This window comes from Gallinula chloropus (assembly GCF_964237585.1).
Source record: "Gallinula chloropus genome assembly, chromosome: 16".
Classification (NCBI taxonomy): Eukaryota; Metazoa; Chordata; class Aves; order Gruiformes; family Rallidae; genus Gallinula; species Gallinula chloropus.
In genome coordinates, this window is record NC_140101.1 from 10,777,241 (window position 1) to 10,800,180 (window position 22,940).

At 55.8% G+C, this 22,940-nt stretch overlaps 1 protein-coding gene across 1 annotated transcript; it reads left to right on the forward strand.

Annotated features, from left to right (window-relative positions):
• Positions 1-88: 88 nt before the first annotated feature.
• Positions 89-19,678, forward strand: RBPJL (recombination signal binding protein for immunoglobulin kappa J region like; the record flags this gene model as incomplete). The annotated part of the gene is made up of 12 exons (XM_084271792.1): positions 89-116; positions 7,201-7,276; positions 13,542-13,667; positions 15,312-15,382; positions 15,665-15,780; positions 16,654-16,828; positions 17,179-17,316; positions 17,879-17,988; positions 18,080-18,220; positions 18,533-18,688; positions 18,917-19,020; positions 19,405-19,678. 12 exons carry the CDS (start codon positions 89-91, stop codon positions 19,676-19,678), a joined length of 1,515 nt encoding a protein of 504 aa, XP_084127918.1.
• Positions 19,679-22,940: the final 3,262 nt, after the last annotated feature.

Below are 22,940 nucleotides of genomic sequence, written 5' to 3' on the forward strand. Positions count from 1 at the left end.
CAAAGGAAGAGCCACCTATAAGGACAGAAGGGTCAGCAATGACCCCAGCCTCTTCCCGGCTCCCCTTGTGATCTCGGACAAGGAGGACATGGAGATGAATCCCCAGAGGCAAACAGGTAAGCCAGCATGCCTTCCCCAGGCACCTCCGCCAGCACCGCTGCCCTTCGGGGCACTTGCTTCCCTCCCCACTCCGCCACTTGTCCGTCTGCTCTCCCTGCCAAGTGCTGAGTCTCGGGAAAAACAGACGCTTCAGGTTTCAGCCTGGCCTCCTTGGCAGCTCTCTCCTGGCTACAGGTTAACAGAAAAGATCTGAATATTCTTCTTCTGGTTCACCCGTGCAGGTCAGACCCAGGCACATCCCCCCTTGGGCAAGGCAAAAGGAGGGGGCATGGCAGGGAGCAGGGGAGGGATGCGGCTGGCTCCCTCCCCTCCGTGTTATGGTGTGGGTGCTTTAGGTACTGAATGGTAGGGGGGGTGAAGCAGATGGAGAAAGAAGGGGAGAAGGGCCCAGGAGGTGGCAGTGGGCAGCGCATTCACAGCCCAAGGAAAGCCCTGACCGCCGTGTCACGAGGAGGAAAGCAGGTTGGGGACCACAGCTATGGAGTCATGAGCCAGGGCTGAGGTACAACCACATCCGGGATTTCATAGAGCTGGACACATCAGTGTTCAGCAGAGATTTCCATTTAGGGCAAAGAAACACAGCTCCAGCCACCAGCCTGGGCTTGGCAGACCTGTGGCACACTGTGGGACCAGCAGCATCTCCTCCCTGGCTCCAGAGCCCCTGAGAAGCCAGGACTAGGGATCACTGCACATTGCAGGGAGTGGAGCACATTCAGGGGCTCTGACTGAGCCCACTGCTACCCAACACAAGCACAGCTGGGGGCTGTCCAACAGTGTGCCCATGCACACAGGAGGAGGCACACACAGTGTGGACTGTCATGGGTGGCAGTAGTCCACAGCACTGATGCCACATGTGCTACCAGCTAATAGCATGTGCTGGAAACCTCAGCTGATGGTAGAGCAGCCCTAGATGTGATGTCTCAGACTCACCTGCCTCTCCTTGTACCCTGGTTTGGTTTTTTGGGAGTCCATAACTCAGCTTCCACATGGGTGTTATTTGACAAAAGTGTCAAAAACCCCCACAATAGGGTCAGGAGCCAGGGCACGGATAAGAGTCCTGCCAGGACAAGAGCAGGACAGCAAGAGTTGGCTTCAGGCAAGAGGATGGGGAGACAAATTTTCACATCCTCAGCAGGACAAGAAGTTATCTTTCAGGTTCATGCCTGAGAGAAAGGCTGCCCAAAAAGTGCACGTGGGACCAAGAGGGGATGACTGAAGCATCCTGCCCCAGGCACAGTGAACAATGAAACAGCCAGAGCTACCTGGAGAGACACAGACAACTCTGAGGTGCTCCCAGATTGATCTGATCTTGCTGTGGAAAATGAGATGGACTGCAGGCACCCTGTCCATAGCCCTGGGAACAGATGAGGTCCAGGACAGCACTGGAGCTGGATCCACCCCCTCCTACAGGGCTGCCCAAAGCTTGGTTTTTCCAAACACAATGCAGAACTCAAGATGCTCCCTGGCTGCAGGTGCACAGCTCTCAATGGCACCTCTGCTGCTCAGGACCATTTCACAGGCAGTGTTCACCTTACCCTTCATCACAGTTCCAGCATGTCAAGGCTCATACTGTACAGAGGCTGGGCAAGGAGCTGCAAATCCCACAGGAGAGGACAGCAATATGGTTTTCAGAGCAAGGAAACATCAGGGAGCACAAGCACCTTAAGACCAGGAAAATGGGATGAATTCCCTGTCCAAAATGGTTTCCCCCCCTTTTTAAGGACTGGTGTGTCCTTGTTTCTTCCCAAACACACGTGTGGGAGAACAAGAGCAGACTCTTTCCAGGACATCGCAGTACTCTCCGGTTACAACTCTGTGGCAGCTTTACTGGGCCAAGTGCCACTTGGAAGGACACCTTGTTTGAAAAACAAGGCTGCATTTCTCAAACAGCATTTCATGGCTCCAAACCAAACAGGAGCGAATCGGCAGGAGTGCTGTAACAGGGAAACCTTGCTGGATGTGGCAGGGACTTCTCTTTCCCTCCCTGTGCTCTCCCAAAAGGCCAATTCCCCGTTTTATGGGGCCTGCTCCTGCACTCACTGGGATTAGCATGTTCAGAAGGGGGCAGGAGGACAACAGGTTCCCTGTCCAGGTCCATTTGCAGGCTGAGTGACAGGTGCCTTTGTCTCAGAGCTCATGGGACAGGTCCTGTGAGATGACACCTGAAGTCCTCTTGGGAGGGAAATGCTGGATGTAGCAATGGACAGAGCATCCCCTTTTAGATGTTCTCCATGACAGCACACGGGGTCCTTCTCTGCCTAAAACAACTCCCGGTGCTCTGCAGCTCAGCCTCCTGCCCAGCCAGATTCTGCACTGAAACACTCTGTACCTGGGCTGCAGCACCAGGCAAGGATAAATGCCGTGTTCACTTGCAAATTAAACGTGGCCTTTTGAGGCAGGATACAGAGCTAGCGAGGAAGAAGAGATCAGGTGGTCAGCCAATTCCCCTTGTTCAACTAATTACGTCAAGAGAGGCTCCTGTTTCTGGACTGCTGGTGGCACCTCTCTGCTCCTCTCTGTCCCACTCAAGACCTTACCCAGCACTTGTGCCCTGAGCTGCACAACAGGCAGACTCAGCCCAGCAGTTTAAGTGAAACCGGAGGGATCTCAGCCTACTTTCAGATTTTGATGGAGAGCAATCAACAGGGGAAAGACTTGCCTTACTGACTCTTCAAAAGGCAAATGCTTTTCTGTGAACGGGTCCCTGGAGGACAGCTGAACTGGGCCAAGGCACTTTCCTTGGAGGAAAGGAGGCCTGGGCCATCCAGAAGCTGAGGCAGCAATCTACAGCCCAAGATCTCGCTCCGGGAGGAAGGTGTTAGAGTGCATTCACTTCCCCAGAAGTATGCGTGTCCAACCACAAAGGAAGGAGAAACAGCCCAGAGCAGCTTCTGGGCTGGTGCAGAGTGTGTCAGCTGAGCTCCTGGTGCATCAGAGACAGCATCTCCAACAACTAGAGTGTTACCAGCACGATGTGTGTCTCCCGAATCTGCTGTGACCAATATCCCCAGCTGACCTCCAGCAAACTCACACAGCACAGACAACCACAGCGAGCGCCTGCTATTTCAGCCCCACAATCATGGATTCACGGCCTGACCTCCCTCTCTAAATCTTTATATCGTATTTCTCACTCTGGAGACGTGACTCAATGTGTTGGCACAAGGAAACGGGCCAGGAGAATATTCTTATGCCTCTCCCCTTCATCCTACCCATCCTGCTGCATGTCTAATTGAAATAGCAGAGAGTGAGCAGCGTTTGGTGGCTGCAGAAAAGCACACAGAGACTTTTCGGGCCTCCTCAAGATTGGAAAGCAAGCTGGTTGAACTCTTTGTCTAGATACATTTTGCAGGGAGAACCCCCAAGGTAGCACAGGAAACTGCCCCCACTTAACATCATGGCTGCCACATCCCTCTGACAGCAGGAGAACTGCTGTCCCTGCACCAGGATGCCATCAGCCCAGAGGAGATGCACTACAGAACTTCCACCAGCGCCACAGTGGTGTCACTTCTGACCATGCTGAAGAAAGAGCAGGTGCCTTGGGGACCCTTGTGCCTCAGCATCACCCTGTCTTTGTCAGCATGCTCAGGTGCTGCATGGAAACCTCATGCAAGACCTTATCAGGGCCTTGAAGCAGCATGTGAGGCCGTGGCTGAGGATCACTTGACCTCAGGCTCACCCCTACGTGGGATTAGCCCTTTCTGGTCAACCTGTGAGCAACTAGTTGAAGTCATCCAGTTCTGTTGCATTGGCAGGGTTCTTGCCAAGGTGCCTACAAGGTCTTTGCTTCCAGGAGAACAGGGAACAATTGGATGTTGTTTCTCTGAGGTTTTCAGGTCTCATTAGGATTCTCATGGAGAACCCTACATTGTGGCACGAGGAACTGGAGACCAGGAGAGTCAAAGCTACCTGCTCAAGACCATGGGAAGTCTGTGGCAGAGCCAGGACCCAGGCTGGCTCTCCTGTCAGCATTGAGGGGTGAGGGCACAGACCCTTGTGGGATGAAATGGGCACTTCAGACAGTTGAGAAAATGCCCAGACATGCTTTAGAGCACCTGAGCACATGGCAGCCACTCTCAGTCCATCCTCTGTCTCAACAACTTGACATGAGAGGTTCAGCAGATGATTGGGAGAATGGAGAAGCAGTAGTGAGATTGCTGCCTGGCATTTGAGCACAGACTGACATGTTTGGTGTCACTCATCCTGGCTGGTACTGTTAAAGCCAAAGCAAGATGCTGCAAAGAGAGGAAGAAAATGAGGGAGGTGTCTAATGCAACGCTTTGGGGAAGCCATCCAAGTCCAGCTGCCAGTGTAGGAGCTGTGAACACCCAAAGGCAGGATTTTTCCATCTTTCCATCCTGCTAATTTGCCAACCAAGACACAGGTTTTTGCAGAGCAGGTCTCTGGCATCAATAGATCAGCTCCTACTGATCCCTGACATAGACCATGGACTACTATGGGTCTCAGACTGCAATTCAAAGAATCCTGAACTTTGACACTAGCAAACCAGCAACGCAGAATGACACAGCCCAGGCACCCCTCTGCAAGGGACCACAGCAGATCCCAATGGTCACCAGAGGGATCAGGTTAGCAATGGATTCACACATGCAACCAAGGGCTTGCAAGGTGAGAAAGAAGCTTGCAGAAGAGACACTGGCAAGGGTAGGAACTTGCTGGGGGAAAAGGATCCAGTCTCTAGTAACAAACACCAGGAAGGACAAGCTGCCTGTGAACCAGAAGAGGTTCTAGCACAGGATCAGCAGAGCAGCCTGGGGACATCCCACCTGGAAACACCACCATAGCCATGTACCAGTCTCTGGAGCCTCCTCAGTGCATGTCTACACAATCCCCTGCTTTATCACAGCTGATTTAAAACCCTTCATACTTAACGAGGATGGGAGAATGAACCAAAGTCTTCGACATGCTAGAAGTGTTACTCAATACCTAAAAGTCCATCAAGTACCTACAGAGGGGTGACTCCTGCCAGCCTGCAGCAGATAACAGAGCACAAATACCAGGTCCTGTGCCCACTGCTCAATGGAGCCCTTACAGCAGCTGTGTGAGCTCCTGTCAGCCAGGTGAGCCCAATTGATCCATTTGCCACTGTTTGGGCCCAAAGTGGAGAAAACACCATTACTGAGAGGTAACAACAGCAGCAGGAGCCACTCAGCCTCTTGGCATGGCTGGAGGGGACATGTGTGTCATCTGGCAGGAGAGGGACCGACTGGCTCTAGGGGAGTAGCTGATTTTTATAAGTTTCTTCATAGGCACCAATACATTTTTCCCCCCAATCCCTTGTGTTTTCTCCTAGGTCCCATTAATCCACCCACACGGTGCCTGCCTGTCCTTCACACACATGTGTAGGTGTGCAGATCCAAACACTATTTATCTCCCCACTCCACACTGCAGCCCAGTTCATCCTGCGTTTGTAAGTGGCATTTCAGGAGCGCTGAGGCTGTGGGCAGGCAGGCACACTGCTCCTCCCAAAGAGAACAAAGGGGCCCCTATTGGAAACTTTAAAGATGTTTAAACAAAGGTTTCTCTTGAAAACCTTTAACCCCTAATGCCAACCTCGAGGGAAATGCTGTGCTATGAGCAGTCAGAGCATAAACATCTTCTGTGACCACAGCTTGCCTACAATGGGCTGCCTTGTTGGCTTTCCTTACCGTAGCCAACAAGAGCAGCTCTCGAGTCTGTCTTGGACTAATCTCATAAATCTCCTTTAATTCTTCAAGAAAAATGAAAGTTACAACTTCCACCAAGATCAACCACAGCTTTTTCCCACTTGGATGCAGCAATACTCTGCCTGCTCCAGTGGAACGCGCTGCTTTTACTACAGACACAGAGACCTCTTGCATGCCTTCCAGATGGGAATTTGTATTTCAAGTGTGAGGCCAAATGTATCCATACCCTGGTGGCAAATATCAGGGCTGAGATCTGAGAGCAGATGCTCCCCCGCACACTTTTTGCCGATTTCAAATGCCAATGTAATGAATCCCTGAAGAGATCACAAGAATCTGCTTGTGAAATGCAGTTTCTACTTGTTCCTGAGAACCTTCAAGCTCCCTGCCTGTGATTAATTGCTCCTGTTCTTGGGAACATAAAACAAATCATCCTTGCTATCAAGAGATGCTACAGAGGGTCCCATGGGGAAGGCTTCACAGTAACTATAGAAATAATCTGGGCTCAATTGAAGCAAAATTCCTCTGGGTCTGTGCAGAAGATCCCACCACAACGTGCGTGTGCCCAGCTCCACTCAGATGGCTGCGTGTCAGCACAGATACTCCGAGGGCAGAATAATCTGATTTTCCAAACAGGTTTTCCCACACAATTGCTTGGAACAAAAGGGCCCAAAGCTAACTTTTCCCTGTGAAAGGGTTGGAATTACAAACCAGAGGTGAGCGATTACATGTGCAAACACATTTACGAGCGCTCACAGCCCCAATTTTCCAGCTGTGCTGAAAACCAACTGCGCTGGCAAACCTCGGCACGCCGCTAAGCTCAGCTTTGTGTAGGCTCTTGATCTCCTCCCGCTCGGCACGCCTTGCCCAGCTGTGCTAGGCTTTTATTAGTCTCTGCTAAGAGCAGGACCCACTGCCCGAGAGCCAGGCAAAGGTGCGCAGCGCAGGCGGGCTGCAAACGGCGCCATCCCCACGGCGAAGCGCTGGCATCCTCCGCCCAGCACCGAGAGGCACAGGGGGGTACCATACCCTCCTCCTGCCCCACCAAAACCAACACACCTCCCGCCCCCTCAGGCCGGGGCGCTCGGGAGGGCAACTGCTGGTATCACTGCGGGGGGACAGGAGCACACAAGGGGGGGCTGCGGGAGGACTCCAGCCCACAGCTTTCGGGAATAACGCCTGCTCCCCGCTCTGCTCCCCACTCCCCAGCTTTCCTTTCTACTCCTCACGCCCAGGGTCGCTGCTTTCCCCCACCCCCAGCCAGCCCCGCTGCGCGGAAAAGACCCCCCCAACCCTTCCCGAGGCTGCCAAGCGCTGGGCGCTGCGCGGAGCATCGCGGTCCAGCCCCGCGGGGCCGGGCTCACCCTCACAGCCTCCCTCCTCCTCCTCTCCCTTTCCGCAGGGGCGGAGGCGCCCGCGGAGCCCCTCACTCACCCGTGCCGGCCGCGGAGCCGCTCCCCGCCGCGCTACTGGGTCAGGTACGCCGGGCGCGGAGCTGCGCGGAGCGGGGCGGTGCGCGGAGCGGCGGCGGCAGCGCTAGAAGGCGGCGGGGCCCCGCGCGGCATTTAACGGGGCGGGGGGAGCGGGCGGAGGGGGGGGGGGGGGGCGGGTACGGCCGCCGCGGCCCGACCCAGCCCCGGGGCAGTGCTGGGGGTGGGAGGCGGGGGGGTGGGGGGTGTGTGTGAGGGCGGGGGGGCGGGGGGTATGCCCACGGGGTCCCGCCCCGTCCTGCAGGTCCCGTCCGTGCAGGTGCCCACGGGCAATTGGGGGCTGCGCGCAGGTGGGAAGGGCGGTGGCAGGGGGGGTACGGCGGCACCGGGCTGTGCGCACCCCGGGGGTACTCCCGGCCCTTGCCAGGAGCCTGGCAGCCAGGGAGAGGGTTTTTTTTTAATTGATTCGTTAATTAATTCTTTTCTTCCATCTTCCCACGCTGCGGGAGCGCGCCTGGGAGCCCCCGAAACTGGGAAGGCCCCAGGAAAAGGGGAGCCCAAGTTTGAAGTGCAGCGAGCAGGGAGTGTGGGTCTGCAGGTTGTGGGCACAGGCAGCCTTGGGGGTGAGTTTGAACCAAGGAGCTGCCAAGCAGAGCTCCGGGGGCTGCAGAGCCTCGGGTCAAGCTTCAGGCAAGGCCAAGTGATGTGCCTTGCCTGTAGCGATGGAGATCCTCAGCAGAGGCTTCTTAGACACCTTGGAATAGACCTTCCCAGCGCTCCACCTCCTCTCAGCGCTTGCATCAGTCTGGGGCTGGTAGGAACCACCTTTAGTGCTTGATGGGACTGTGCTTTAGTGCTTTAGCAGCACTTTCCTTCCTCTTCACACCAGCAGAAGTGGCTGCATCAGGAGCAGAGAAGGAGACTGCAGTAAAGCACCACATTATCTGGATTTCCCAGCAGATGAGCCCACGCTGTGTTATCAAACTCAGGCATTTTGAGGGTGCTGGTGCTGCTGGGGGGCAGCTGGGATTATGCCTGGGGTGACCACCCCAGGGCTGGCCCCTGGTCCCCCTGCAGAGCTCCCCACCACAGGGGTTTTGTGCTTCCTGTTCCTGGCTGGTGTTTGCCATTGGTGTGGTCGATAAATCCCCCAAGCCCAGAAAAGGCTGAATTTCACTTGTGTGTGTGTGCAGTGAGGAAAATATAGGATTTATAAATACCCCTGAATATACAAGGGCTTGTGGGTTGGGTTGGGCTGGATTAAAGGAGGCATTGAAGAATGAGGGAAGCCAGAAACTGCAGGCTTCTCATTGCTGTGATTTCTAATGGCTTTTCCTTTTGCATAAACATTGCATTGACTCCATACCCAAGAGCACTGCAGGCATTTTTCTCCCCCTCTCTCTACAAAATATAACCCAGACCTCTAAAATGGATATTTTTTATTAGTACCTTTGGTTTCCCCAAGCCCAGGAAAGAACAACTGCCCTCTGTGGTGGCAAGTCCCCAGCACACTACCGAGCAGCCAGCTTCCCAGCAAGGCAAACAAGAAAAGCAGCAAATTAAATCTCTGCATTTGAATTCGGCATTGCCTGCACTCGAGGACAGTGTTACCATGAGTTAAAAGTTCTCGTACAAAGGATTGGTCTGAAGGCTCTGTTCCTAGACAACAGCTGATGGGATTGTATTTTGGTGTCCTCAGTTGGGTACTTTCGTTCCCAGAGGACTGAAACAATCAGGTCCCTTCCCATGCAGAGTGAGCTGGTGAACCTGAGTGAACTGGGAAGCGGCAGTGCAGGTGATTTGCTGCTCCTGGTGCCCATAAGGTTCTTTTTCTGCTCCCCCCGTCGCCCAAGGGCGCACACACAGGGTGTTGTGGGACCTCCCTGCCCCACCTGCCCTTGCAGAGCAGAAGGTGATGTGGGGACCAGGCTGCGTTCCACCCCATGAGTGTGGCTGTCTCAGCAGGGATGTGCAACGCAGTGGCAGGGGAAGGCTGAGCTGACCCTTGGCTGGGTCACCCAGCACAGCAGCCCGAGCAGGAAGGTGGGATGCACAGAGCTGCAGTGCTCTGCAGTGGGACACAGCGATGCACAGGTTGAGAAGACAGGACAAAGTGCCAAGCAATGCCCTGCGCTCACTGCCAGGAAGGAGAGGGCTGATTTTCAGGCTTGGTGTTAAACATCAGCTCTCCTAAACCCAGCAGTGCAGCTGTGGGGTCTGCGCCTACCAAAGCTGTGTGCCCATCTCAGGCAGCCCTTCGCAAGACGGCGCAGTGCTGTGTCTCCTGGGGAAGCATGCCAGGCACTCCTCCTCTTCTGCCTCATTTCCCATGGAAGAGGACACAGCAACACAGCCAGTGTTACCCACAAATGCCCTGGGGATCTCCCACCTCCAACCCCAGGGCCAAGCCCCTGGAGATGCACCTCGAAGCACGCTCGCACCCTGACCTAAAGCCCCAGCACTAAGCGACGCCAGGCTGAGCTGGGAGGGGGAAAGGCTCACAAACAGCAGCATAGGAGAAAGGCTGTGTCTCCCCCCGCCCCCCCTTGGTCCCCCCCTCCCCTTTACCACATAATGCCTAACTGTGTGCACAGGCAGCCGAGTCCCAGCTGAGACCTCGGGCTCTGAAAAGGGGGCTTTAAGAGCCCAGCCCGTGCAGTGCTGCGAACACGACACTGAACTAACACCAAGCTACAATCAAAGCACTTTAATAATTTAATATAATAAACGTCAGGAGGAGTGAATAATTCCCTGTAACCCTGAGGAGGCTGTAGGTGCCAGAAGGAGCTGGGCGGGTGTGTGGAGCTGCTTCAGCAATAGCCCTTTGACTCTCCGAAGGTAAATTTGAACCAGATGATGGATGCTGGGTGGTCGCCCCTGTTGGCAGAATGGCAAGCACTGTTCAGAACTGCGTCACTGAGACAGCTTAGCCCCCAAGTTTGGAAGGCAATGGCTGCAGGGAACAGGCAACAAAATAAAATAGCCCAACATGTTTCTAGACAGTTGTTTCTCCAGCTAGACATGAAAGCTGGGGAACTATGCTCTGCTCACCTGCCTCTGGCGTGCATGTAAATAGCATGTGGATAATTATTCCAGACGGCTCTTTAATAAGCTCCAGGCAGTAACCCACGTGCCTCTGGGATTACCTACGGATGCAGGATACCTGCACAAGCCTGGCCCTGCCCCGAGCCAGTGCCATGGGAGGCTCCCCCCGGGCAGGCATTGCTGCCGGCCACACTGTCAGCACACGTCTTAATCCAGAGGTTTTGGCAATTTGCTCCTGAACACTCCCTGCCTGGCCTCGGTACCTTGCTCTATTGATGGGTTGATGGAAGAGGTTCCCTCTGGCAGCTCCCAGCTCAGCAGCTTCACAGGGATCGGTGCTTCCCAGGGATCAGTGCTTCCCAGGCAGACCACAAGCTCTGCGTTGCCTGTGAGTGACACTACGAGAGATGGAGCATGTGTCCCTGCAGATCAAAGGCAGACCAAAGCTGAAATCACATCACTGCCTGGCAGCAGAATGAGACAGCAGCATACTGCCTGTATGGAAAGAGATCAAACAACTTTTGTAGAGGATCTTTGGCTGTGCAGAGATACAAACCATTCGGTAGATGGGCTGGAGTGGAGCTTTTCAGCAAGACTGAGTAACCCACCCTGGAGTGGGCACTGGTGGGAAACTGGTCGATAATCTTCAATTTGAACATGCCAGAGCAAGAGACTCCCAGCCCCACATTGGAGGTTGGGAGGGAACCCATCCAGCCACAGCACGGGAGACACTGATCACAGAATCACAGAATTGTAGGGGTTGGAAGGCACCTCGAGAGATCATCGGGTCCACCCTCCTTGCCAAAGCAGCTCCCCAGCTCATACTGCACAGGTCAGTGTCCAGATGGGTCTTGAATATGTCCGGAGAAGGAGACTCCACCACCTCCCTGGGCAGCCTGTCCCAGTGCTCTGTCACCCTCACTGTGTAAAAGTTCTTCCCCATGTTGGTGCGGAACTTCCTGTGCTCCAACTTGCAGCCATTGCCCCTGGTCCTGTCTCCACAGACACTGAAAAGGGGCTGGCTGATTCCCCCTGCATCCCCTGCTTCAGATACTTATAGACATTAATTAGATGCCCCCTTAGTCTTCTCTTCTCAAGACTGACCAGCCCCAGCTTATTCAGCCTCTCCTCACAAGGGGAGATGCTCCAGGCCCTGATGGTGATCCAAGGGGCTGTCTGGCGCAGGAGCTGCTCCCACTGTGCCAGGAGTGCCGGCGGGACAAGCCGAGCCCAGAGCCGTGTGCTGCTGCGGGGAGAGGAGCTCGGAGCGGTGTGTGCTCTGCGTCAGGAGGGGGCTGCTGCGGCTGCACAGAGCTTGTTCTGCAGACACTGAGCGCAGCTCATGCTGCGAGTGACACCAGCACCAGCTGTGAACCGGATTTCAGCAGAGCTCTGTTGATTCCTGCTTGCTGGTGATCCAGCCACACGCCTGGCATCAAGGACAGAGAACAAGGGGGGGGCAGGAGATTTTATTGCCCATCTAACAACTGAGCAGAGCTGTGATGGGAAGATCCACAGAGTGCAAAGCGCCAGGTGCCCGTGGGGCTCAGCCAGAGGAGACTCCAGGTAAACATTGGCTTGTGTGAGACACCTTTGTCTTCAGCCAACAAACAGGAGAGCATCAGCTCCACCTAGGACTTGGGAAAGCTGGAAGTGAAGCGAGATATGTTTGAAGTGAGTTGTAGCATGGGTCCTGGAAGCTGTGAAGGACATAGACCTTTTCAAATACACATGCTGCACTGGGAAGAAGAGAACTGGGAGGTGACCTCTTCTAAAAGCTGCCTGGGATGACTGCTTACTGTTTCGCTCCCTGGGAGCTTTCTCTGGCCTCTGAGCCCAGCCAGACTTCTCTATAACCTACCTTGGGGTGTTTGGCAGGACCAGATTTACCTCTCTGCACCCATCTGATCATTCGTGCCCTCAATTTTCTAGCCCACTTAAGAGGAAGAGAGACTGTTTTTAATGGGGATGCTCCACTGTGTACCTCTTGAAAGATCTTCCCTGAGTGGCCATGGCTGATGTCCCCCATCCTCAGCGCTTCTCCTCTGAGCTGCTGGGGAGAGGTCATGAGTGACCCTCATCAGCCTCAGGACGTCAAGAGCCAGAGCCTGAAGCCATTTTCCATGTAGCATTCTTTCTTCTGAGGATGCTGGATCTGGTTTGAGTCCGGTGCTTATCCAGTCAGGTCCAAAAACATCCCCTGGGCACACAGAGCAGAAACACAGGGCCGCTGTGCAAATACCAGCATGCACAAACACCCCTCTGCAGCAAGGCAAGGGAGCTCAGTGCATGGAAGAAGTGAGCTCAGGCTGAAGTCAAGACCTTTCCATAACCAGACGGATCGTGTCCCCTTGTAGGAGCAATTTCTTGAGTGTGCCAAGCTGCCATGTCCCAAATATTGGCAAATGTGCCAAGGACACGCTCCCTCTTCTCTGGTTTCCTCTCACCCAGCTGTAGGCACTTGAGGGGGGTTAGAGACTTTCAGTAGGTCAGGAGCTGATGGTCTTCAGGTGGGTGGTCTCATCTCCTCTGAAAGCAAGTCAGCACCACAGAAGGTCTCCCCAGTAGACACCCCATAACTCTCCCACCTCTCTTTCTCCAGCTCTTGCACACATGTTCCAGAGCAGGGCACCTCACACTTGGACCCACCTTATCTCTCACTACCCAGTTAACACCCAACCTACCCCAGGAAGGTAGGACTTCCCTGCCTGGGAACTCCTTCTTGTTAACAGAGCAGAAAGAATCCACAAAACCACCCACTTCTTAGGTCTTGGCAAGAAATGCAGCTATTTTCACCCTACAGCCCTTGCAGAAGCCAAGGAGCTTTGTCCTCCCTGTGTGACAGCCCCCCAGCACACTCAGGGCTCAGCAGCATCAGTTCTCAACTCAATGAACAGCCGTATGGCACCCAGCACATCAGGTGGAACAACAACCGGTCAGTTAGAGCCCTGCTGCTGTCATGTGGGGCTGGCAGTCTTAGCACAGCGTGGATCAGAGCTGCAGGTGCAGTGCCCTGCCTGCATTTGTTTGGATAACTGCTCCATCAGCTTTCAAACTTCAGTGCCAGCCCCGGTGAGATGCTCTCACCAGCAGCTGAGATGCCCTCTGAGCTCTGGCGCTTTCCAATGGAAAGCATTCCCACCTGCCCCACCCCACCAGGCCAGACACGCAGGGAGATCCTGTCTCCCCGCTCGGCACAGGCCTGGCAGGGCCAGGTGAGGAGCCCAGTTCTGGTCCCATGGTGCTAAGGGACCTCTCTGTCTTGTAGACCCAACCCGTACCAAACCAACCTGCTGCGAGACAGCGTGCGGAGGTACCTGCAGCTGCCGGCGGACCAGACGGTACTGATACTGCACGCCAAGGTCGCGCAGAAGTCATACGGCAACGAGAAAAGGTAGGAGATCACTCCAGCCTCCCCACCAGCACCTTCCAATCCCAGATACCTAAAGCTCTGTTTCAGCCTTACTAGATTTCTCTAAATCTAAACTGGTCAGGCCAATGATTTAACGTATCTGCTCTGCACCCACTCATGACCTCTTTGCATCCAAACCCATCAGTTAGTCCCCATGAACAGAGCAACACAAGAAGGCTACTAACCCCCAGCTTGCATCCATCCCACGTGGGCATTCCTAGCGGTTAGGTGCCCCCTGTGAAGTGCTGGAGATGAGAAAGATGGAGTAAAAGAAGGAAAGATGCTATTCAAACCTTACCCCCAAAGGCCAAGAGGAGGGAAGGTTAGTGGTTTAAGTGCTCTGAACATCATGTCTCAAAACCTGAACAGCCACAGCAGGACGAGGGCGTTTCCATCAGAGCCCACAGTCTCCAGGGCTGCTATTTCTGAGAGTCGTTCCCCCACTGCAAAAACACCTTGAGGTTCTGGCTTCTATCTCCAAAATTGCTACTCCTGGGCAGTGACGTCAGACTGTAGCGCTGTAGTATAATTAATCCTCCATTAATCCTTGTGATATAAATCATCCTCTGTTATTACTGAGTGTGGAGTAGTTATGAGGTGACGAGCTCTACCTCTAAGGCGTAACCCACCCGGCCCCCAGCGACCCCAGGAGACAGACAGCTCTTGGCTGGGCTGGCTGTGCCTACAAAGTCCTCATCACACCCAACCTTCTGCCAGGGGCTGCAGGTCCACAGGCAAAGGTTTTATTTTAGGACAGGGTCTCCCAGCCAGGACAGAAGCCCCTCAATATTGCAGAGCTATCAGGACAACCTCCTCCCCCTGCTCCAGACCCCACGCAGGGTCTGATGAGGGAGAGAAAACCAGCACTGGGCTCCCACCTTAAAGTTTAATGGTGCCAGTGACGTTTTCCTTCATGGCAGGGGTTAGGGGCCCATGCTGTGGATGACTTGTTTAAATAAACCCGTACCCAGGACTTTAGGGCTCCGAAATATCCAGCCTCCCCCCTGCACCAGCGTTTCCTCTGCTGGTGCTATACCCAGCATCAGTAGAGGATGAATTTGTACCATTCACACAAGCACAAAGACAGTGGAAACCCAAATAAAACACAGGAAAATAGGTTTCCAAAGCCCTGGCTATAGATTTATTTGCGTTGGGCTCAAAAGCTGGCTGTGAATGCAAACTCTGTTCCTGACCTGCTGAAGCTCCCACATGGCAGGCGGGCAGAGGCAGGGGGCCCCATCCCCACCTTGGCTCTGGGCAGGAGGGAGCGGAGGCACCCCATTCTCCCCCTCCCAGGGCTGTCCTGGGGCTGTCACACAGCTGAGGGGCTCGTGGCCACCAACACGACCGACAGATGTGGCAGCCACCCAGATGCTGTGGCTGGAGGCAGCCAGTGCTGGGCAGAGAAGCAGCTGCTTCAGCAGAGCTCGATTCCTCCCACCAGCCCTGCCCATGCCCCCCAGCCCCTCACCACAGCACCACGTACCTCCCAGGGTGCAGGGATGCTGCTGGTGCTGGCAAGCCCAGGATGAAGGTCTCTGCTCTTGGCACAGCCGTCCTGTCACCCCCAGGCATCTTTTTTTGGATGCTGAAGCGCAGTAAGAAGATACCTTCTTGTCTCTGCAGGTTCTTCTGCCCCCCACCTTGTGTCTACCTGAGCGGGCCTGGATGGAAGTTAAAACAGGAGCAGATAAAAGGTAAGTGCTGGGCAGCAGCCTGGGACCTCTTCTCCCTCCCTCCTTCCCTTCCCACAGCACAGAGAGCTGCTCTCTACCTCCACAAAGGGGAGAGTCACCCCAGTTATTTTTAATTTGCGCCCCCCCCCCCCCCAACTCCTCTTTCCCCCTTGAGGCTGAGCTCTCTGCAGTCCAGACCTGGGGAGGGCTGGAGCCTGGGCCAGCCCACGGTGCCAGGAGGAGCAGAGCCCAAGCTTGTGCCTGCACAGGGGGCTGGAGGGTGCTTCTCCCCATTTCTTCCAGCCAGGGACCTGGGAGAGGCGGGTTTGCGGGTGTGTGGGTACATGGGGCTGGACAGCATGGGCAGCAGCCTGATGGAGACCCAGAAGCTCAGCTTCGAGGAGCAGCCGGACGCAAAGGTAAAGCCTGATGCTCACCAGGGCTGCGTGGTGGCACCCTGTGGAGACCCTGTCACAAACGGGTTGGGCTGTCCCCAGTGTCACCCCACACCCTGGGATGTCCCATCATTCCAGTCCCCGGGGATGTCGTGGTCCTTCGTTCGTTGCTCCCGCTCTGCCACCCTGTTGTGACGCAGCTGGGCAAGCTCCCCTGTGTCCCAGAGTCTTCCCTCAGCACTGTCTTTTCAGGTTGGCAGCCCCATGGCAGGAGAGCTGCCAAAAACTACAGAGCTCCCTCTGCCCCAGCACGTCCTCCTGATCAGCAGCTCTGCTGCTTATCGCCAGATGAAAGCCAGGTCTTTCATTTGCAGATAAAAAGCTGAAAAAAAACACAAGACCCCAGTTGATCCCAAAGTCCAAGAGCTTCAGCAGAGATCTGGAATCTTCTGATAGGGGGAGAAAAAGAAGTAATAATTAAAAAAAGCACTATCTGTGGTGCCTGAAGAGCACGGGGTCTGATTCGGGCCAGAAACCTCACAAAAAGAGCTTTTGTTTGCAGTGCTCGCATGGCTGCTAAGGCATGGCATACTGGCCAGGCCGCCAGGGAAACCATAAACCCAGGGTTATTTCTCATGTTATGTGGGATAAATCACACGTGAACATTCATTTCCATGAGGAATTCTCTGCCCCCAGTGTAAATAAAGCCTCTGCCGATCCCCAGCTCTTCATTCCACCTGTAATAACATCTCTGGTCGTTTCCCCCTTGAAATGAACCCGGGGCTCTTTGAAAGGGCACCATTATGTCCTTGTGGGGTGGTGAGGAGGGTAAGGAGGGCGAGGAAGGCTGGCGGGGCTGGGCTGGAGCTGCCAGCAGCTCCTCTCTGCCTTTGGCAGGGGTTTGGCTGTGCCAAGGCGCTGTACATCTCGGACACGGACAAGCGCAAGCACTTCCGCCTGGTCCTGAAGCTCTTCTTCAGCAACGGGCAGGAGATCGGCACCTTCCACAGCAAGCTGATCAAGGTCATCTCCAAGCCCTCACAGAAGAAGCAGTCGCTGAAGAACACGGACCGTGCGTATGGGGGTGGCTCTGCAGGGAGGGAAGCAGGCACGGGCTCAGGGTGGGATGCTCTCTTAGAGCACAGCTCGGCTCTGGACTGGGCTGGGCTGGACCACTGCCCATGGACACTCCCAGAAGAGGATGGATCTGGGCATATTGATGTGTCTTTCTGAAGGGTTCGCCCACCACGATGCATGATGCCGATGTGCTCTCCACCTCTGGGAAGCCCAGCAGGGACAGGCAGCCTGGGGATGGGCTGCTTGCCTGACTAACCAGGCCTGCTCCTCCCCTGCCTTGACAAAGCCACAGTTCAAGCCACACAGACACCTGGCAAGCACTAACCTGGCCACCTCTCCCCACAGTCTGCATCTCCTCGGGCTCCAAAGTCTCCCTCTTCAACCGCCTACGCTCCCAGACCGTCAGCACCCGGTACCTCTCCGTGGAGGGGGGAGCCTTCATCGCCAGCGCCAGGCAGTGGGCAGCCTTCACCCTCCACCTGGGTAAGGACCCTCACGGGGCTGCTGATGCTGGCCATGCCTAGGGCTGTTTGCCTCCAGTCCCAGCTCTCCCCTCCTGCAGATTCAGTTCCCCAGGGAGAAGAGGTTGGGAAATCCTTGAGGATGTGGGAACCTGGCTCGGGAATCACTCTGCTGGGTGCTCCTCTTGTGTGCCTGGAGCTAATGGCTGTTTCCCACTGGCTTTGAGGGTTGGTATCACACCCTTGTGGGCACACAGGCTGTGTGCCAGGGCACGAGAGCTATATTGGGCTGGAGGTTCACAAATCCAAGGAAGTAATTTGGCTGGAAGAGGTCAGAGCCCAGCAACATCCCTGCCCACGCTGCCTCCGGCAGCATCCCTGCAAGGTACCACATCCCAGTCCCACTCTTCCATGCTGGGCTCCAGGGAGCAGCCATCTCTCCAAGCAGTGAGCACCTACAGAGCAGAGAAAGCAGTAAGGAGGTACTAGGAGCACAGCTAAACCTGCACATAGCCAGGCAGAACAGGTTACCCTGCTCCCCAGCTGCTCAGCATAGTGACTCTGCCTCTCTCCTTCCCGACAAGCCGATGAGCGCTGCACCCGGAGCGAGTTCCCCCTGCGGGAAGGGTATATCCGCTATGGCTCCGTGGTCCAGCTGGTCTGCACAGCCACCGGCATCACCCTGCCTCCCCTGGTAAGCTCCCATCCCTGAGGGTATCAGGCACACAGACCTGGGCTCTCTGTGGCTCTGAGGGTGCCATCCCTGGGGTGCTGCTGATCCACAGATCATCCGGAAGGTGACGAAGCAGTATGCCATGCTGGACGTGGATGAGCCCATCTCCCAGCTCCACAAATGCGCCTTCCAGTTCCAGGGCAGCGACCGCATGTACCTGTGTCTCTCCACAGAGAAAGTGATCCAGTTCCAGGTACAGGGGTGTGCAGGGGCTGAGGGTCCCTGGGGTGCTCCCTGTCCTCTCTCCAAGCTCCTCTGTATTGCTGATGGATGGGGGACGTGTCACTGGGAGGGGTCTTCCAGCAAACGGGGTTTGTGTCCAAATTAACGTCAAAGCCATCTGCTTGTGGCTCACCTGCTTCGGTGGGGGCACTGTAACCGAGGTCTTTGCAAAGGCATTACGGTCCCTCTCTCCCAGTAAGTGAAGCTGAAGCTGGTACTGAGACACCTGCAGCAGAAGCCCCGATCCTGTGCCAGGTATTTGGAGCTGCGATGCTCTCTGCAGGCGTCCCCCTGCCCCAGGGAAGCCAACCGGGAGCTGCTGAACGATGGCTCCTGCTGGACCATCATCGGCACCGAGACAGTGGAGTACACCTTCAGCGAGAGCCTGGCCTGCGTCCGCGAGCCTGTCAGCCCCGTGCCGCTCATCGCGGCCCTGCAGGTAGCCACAGCACCGGCCACGGGCCATCCCCACCTCCCCATCGCCTGCCCCCGTCACAGCTCCTGCTGCTGTGCTCTCATACCTGAACTTGGCATCTCCTGGTTTCGGGATGCTGTGGGAATGTCTGGGTCTGGACTGGTGCAGCAGGGACAGGAGGTGCAGGCAGAGCATCCTGTAGAAAGGATCTGGCTTGTTCCACCAGGTCACACGCTGCCATGTGTCCCACAGCTCACAGGCGGCGGGGATGTGGCCATGCTGGAGGTGCAGGGGGAGTATTTCCACGCACACCTCAAGGTCTGGTTCGGAGATGTGGAAGCAGAGACTATGTACAGGTAAAGGGAGCAGGCAGGGACCAGCAGCTGGCTTTGCACCGCGCTGGGCAGCACTGGCAGGGACACGCCTGCCAACCTCAGGGACAGGGCACCAGCACTGCCCATTCCATAGAACCAAGTGTGAGCATTGCAAGGGGTGGCAGGGATGAGGCTGGCTGGTGCCTGCTGGCTCTGGATGCAGTCTGGGGATTGTGGTGGGTAGGGGACACGGGGACCTCCGGGGTCTGCAAGCAAGCATGCAGCCCTGGCACAGGGGCATGAAATACTGGGGAGGAGAGGGGAAACTGGCCAGAAGCTTCACACTGAGCTGCAGGCTGATGGACACATGCTGGCACTGCACCCTCTGGCGTTAATGCACGTTTCCCTCTCCTGCACTGTCCCCAGGAGCCCCAAGTCCCTTATGTGTGTCGTCCCTGATGTCTCTGCCTTCGGCAGTGACTGGAGGTGGCTGCGATACCCCATCACGGTCCCGCTCCTGCTGATCAGGGATGATGGCCTCATCTACTCCAGCTCGTTCACATTCACCTACACCCCAGAGCAAAGCTTCATCCCAGGGCAGCAGGTCCTCTCGGAAATCCCCCAGGACTCAGACAAATTACTTGACAGCATCCATCAGGAGTTCACCAGGACCAACTTCCACCTCTTCATGCAGAGTTAGCAAGCTGGGCAGGCAGAAGCTTGGGCTCACCACCACCCCCAGGGAAGGGGAGCAGCCCCAAGCCCTGCCAGGGTTCCCTATCCATGGCTTGGGGTGGCCCTGCCAAAGAGTCCTCTGCACCCATCAAACACCCACGACGTCGCTGAGATCTGCTGACCTGTCTCTTCATCATGGCAGCGTCTCATCTTGTTCAGGCCTCCCAAGAGAACGTCAATAAATGAGTCTCAAAGGCTCCTTACTATTCACCCTGCTGCCTGACCGACCGCCACAATTTACCTCCCACCCTGGCACGAAGCATCACAGCTCCCTCCATGTCCTTGGTCCATAAAGTCAAAGGCCAGGGCAGACAGGGAAGATGCATGATCATGACCTTAAGTGTTACTGATCGACACCAGAAATCTCTCCATTGCTTCCGTGCTTTTCAGCAGTGAGGAGCTGATTTCAGCAGCCAAGGACCCAGCACCAGATGTTTTGGCTTTTTATTGGAGGCCCAAATGGGGTTATTTCAAAAGGAAAAGGGAAAAAGAGAGGGGGAAAAAACAAACCCCTTCAGTGTGAAACCCAGCCCCTTCCCAGCCAGCGAGGCTCTGCCGAGCTCGGTCGGTTTACATGCTTACACAGGCAGAAATCACAGTGCTGGCATCAACAGGAAACTCCTGACCTAAAGATGCCATAAAAAGAAGCCAGGTTTCTTGGAGCCAGACCTGAGCATTGCCCAGAGTGCGTCTTAGAGCTTTCTTTAGCCTTCAGATCTCTGCAGCATCAAAAGGCCCACGGTGTACCTGGAAACCTCCTGGTTTGGCAGCCCCGAGCTGGGTTTCCGAGCCACCTGCCTGCTGAGCCCACAGAGGCACCGAACCCACGCCTAACTGGGTGGCAGCAGGCAGGGGGGCAGAGGATGCTCAGTGCCCCATGACCTACAGCACCCCAGGAGTGTGAAGCACCCTGCCCTGTGCATGGGGCGTCCCTGGTACATCACCCAGCTTACCTGTGTGTTTTGGGGGGATCCAGTGCATTTCAGGTGCACAACCTGTCCTCAGCCTCGCTGTGTACGTCCCCTGCTCCAGATGCTGAATTTGGGCTGCAGGGAACTGATGGTCACACACCAACCAGCACATAGATGCACAGCGATGTCCGGTGTCTTGGCCTCCTCCCTCTGCAGCTCCCGCAGGAGCACAAGAGCTTGGGTCACCAGGGTCCTCATCCAGGCCTTCCCAGGGAGCAGCACCTCCCTAAACTCCATCCAGAGATGGGGGTTCCTTCTTCCCCACAGCAGGACCCTCACAGAGGGTGAAAAGCTGTTGGCAGACACATCTGCATCCATCCATCCAGAGCTGCAGCTGCCGAAGGAAAAACTCAGGGACGATATCACAGCTCACACCAACAGCCAAGGGCTGGGGGACAGAGAAAGGAGAACCTGTGAAGATCTGCAGCGGGTTCCAAAAGGGAGAAAAACTCCTTCAAACAGGAGGCCAGTCCTGTGGTACTCATTAGGTGTTGGGAGCAGTTACTGCTCCCATCCCTGGCAAAGGCTTGAGCACCGTATACAGGTGCTGGGGGCAGTGGGGGCTTCCCATGCGTGGCAGCTGCTTGGGCTGGGCCCCCCACTGACCATGCCCTGTACTCACCTCCCCAGCCCTAACGTACCTGAGGGCAAGATGCAAGAAAATCCCTTAACCACCCTGAGCAGAGAATCCCTCATACCTCCCCAAAAGCATTTCCCCCTGCCCCATCTCCTCAGGGAGGAGCCAAAGGGCAGTGAAAGGATGGAGCCAAAGCCTTTCTGTTTCTGCCTGCATCCCATGCAGGAGCATCTGGAGCCTGTGGGCTCCTCAGCCCTCTCCCCTCGCTCAGAGCCCGGGGCATAATTCACATTTTATGAATGGAAAGTGCTCTGGGCTATATTTAGCAGCAGCCAGGGCCTGAAGGGCAGGAGGAGCGTTGCTTGTTGACTTGAAGGGCTCAGAACAAGCCTGCCTTGTTACGTTTACGCACGGCGCTTTGCCGGAGAGGCCAAGAAAGCGCCGAGTGCCTCACTCTTTGAAGCCTGATGGATCCAGCCAACGGCCACGGTTAATTCAAGCCACATGGGGAAAGGGGAGAGGCAGCGGCGGGCAGGCTGGGGGGGGCCTCGAGGGGCTCCTGCCTCCCCCCAGCAGCCGTGGCCTGCGTCTCATCTGCCTTTCACAGCAGGTCCTGCAGCTCCGGGAGGAGGCACTTCCCTGCCGCGGGGAACATACGCTGCACGTCAGGGCGCCGAGCCGGTACCACGGGCAGAGCTGTTTATTTGCATGATCGCTGATTAACACAACTGCCTCAGACAGGCGCCAGCCCCTTGTACGTTCTCACTGGCTCACGAGTCGGCAGTGCCCGTCCCTGATGGATCCTCCAGTAACCCAGCACGTGTTGGGGTAACAGGCGGGGACTCGGGCAAGCCAGGCTGCCGGCTGGGAGCTGGGCTGCTCATCACAGCCTGTCTGCCTGACAGCTCTTCACTGGTACACAGAGCTTCTCCCTGTCCCCCCCCGGCAGCCAGAAACACCGACCAAATGAAACAGAAACACTCCTTCACACACTGCCCCGGGGGGCTGGGGGATTTAAGAAAAGCATCAAGTGATTTTGAGGGCTGCTCAGGATAGCTTATGCATTACAAGAGCATCCCCTTCAAGCCAGTGGGGATCCCCTGCTCCCAGCGGGGTGCAGCTGGGGCTGCCCGGAGCCCCACTGCCCCAGTTCAGGTCCCAGAGGTGAGCGTACCTTCAAAAACATCAAGAACAAAGTAAGATCCTGACTTGCCCTTCCTAAAACAACGTCCCGGAGTAACATGAAGTCTGGCCTTGGTCTGTCTCTCCTTCTGCCCGGGCTAAGAGGCACCGTCCCGGCTCTCTGGGAGAAGAGTTGCTGCCATCTAGTGAACCCAGCACCAGCACCCTGCCTGCTGAGCACTGCCACGCTCATCACACTACCCAGACGTTCAGCTCAGCCTGGGGATCACTGTGCACCGCCGGCCATGCCTGGGGGACATTTTCTGCCCACCTCAGAGGGTTTGACTGGGGGTGTTTAAACACCCACTGTATTTCGCCCCAAAGCATACAGCAGGTTTCCTGAGTGAGGGGGGTTTTGGGGAGCAAGGGACAGCCATGGCACGCAGGGTGTGCAGGGAATGTCCCTTCCCTGCTCACCCAGCCCAAATCCAGCCTGCCAACACCGTTCCTGGCACTGAGGCAGCTGGCAGGCTGGCTTGCTTGTGCAGGGATTTGCA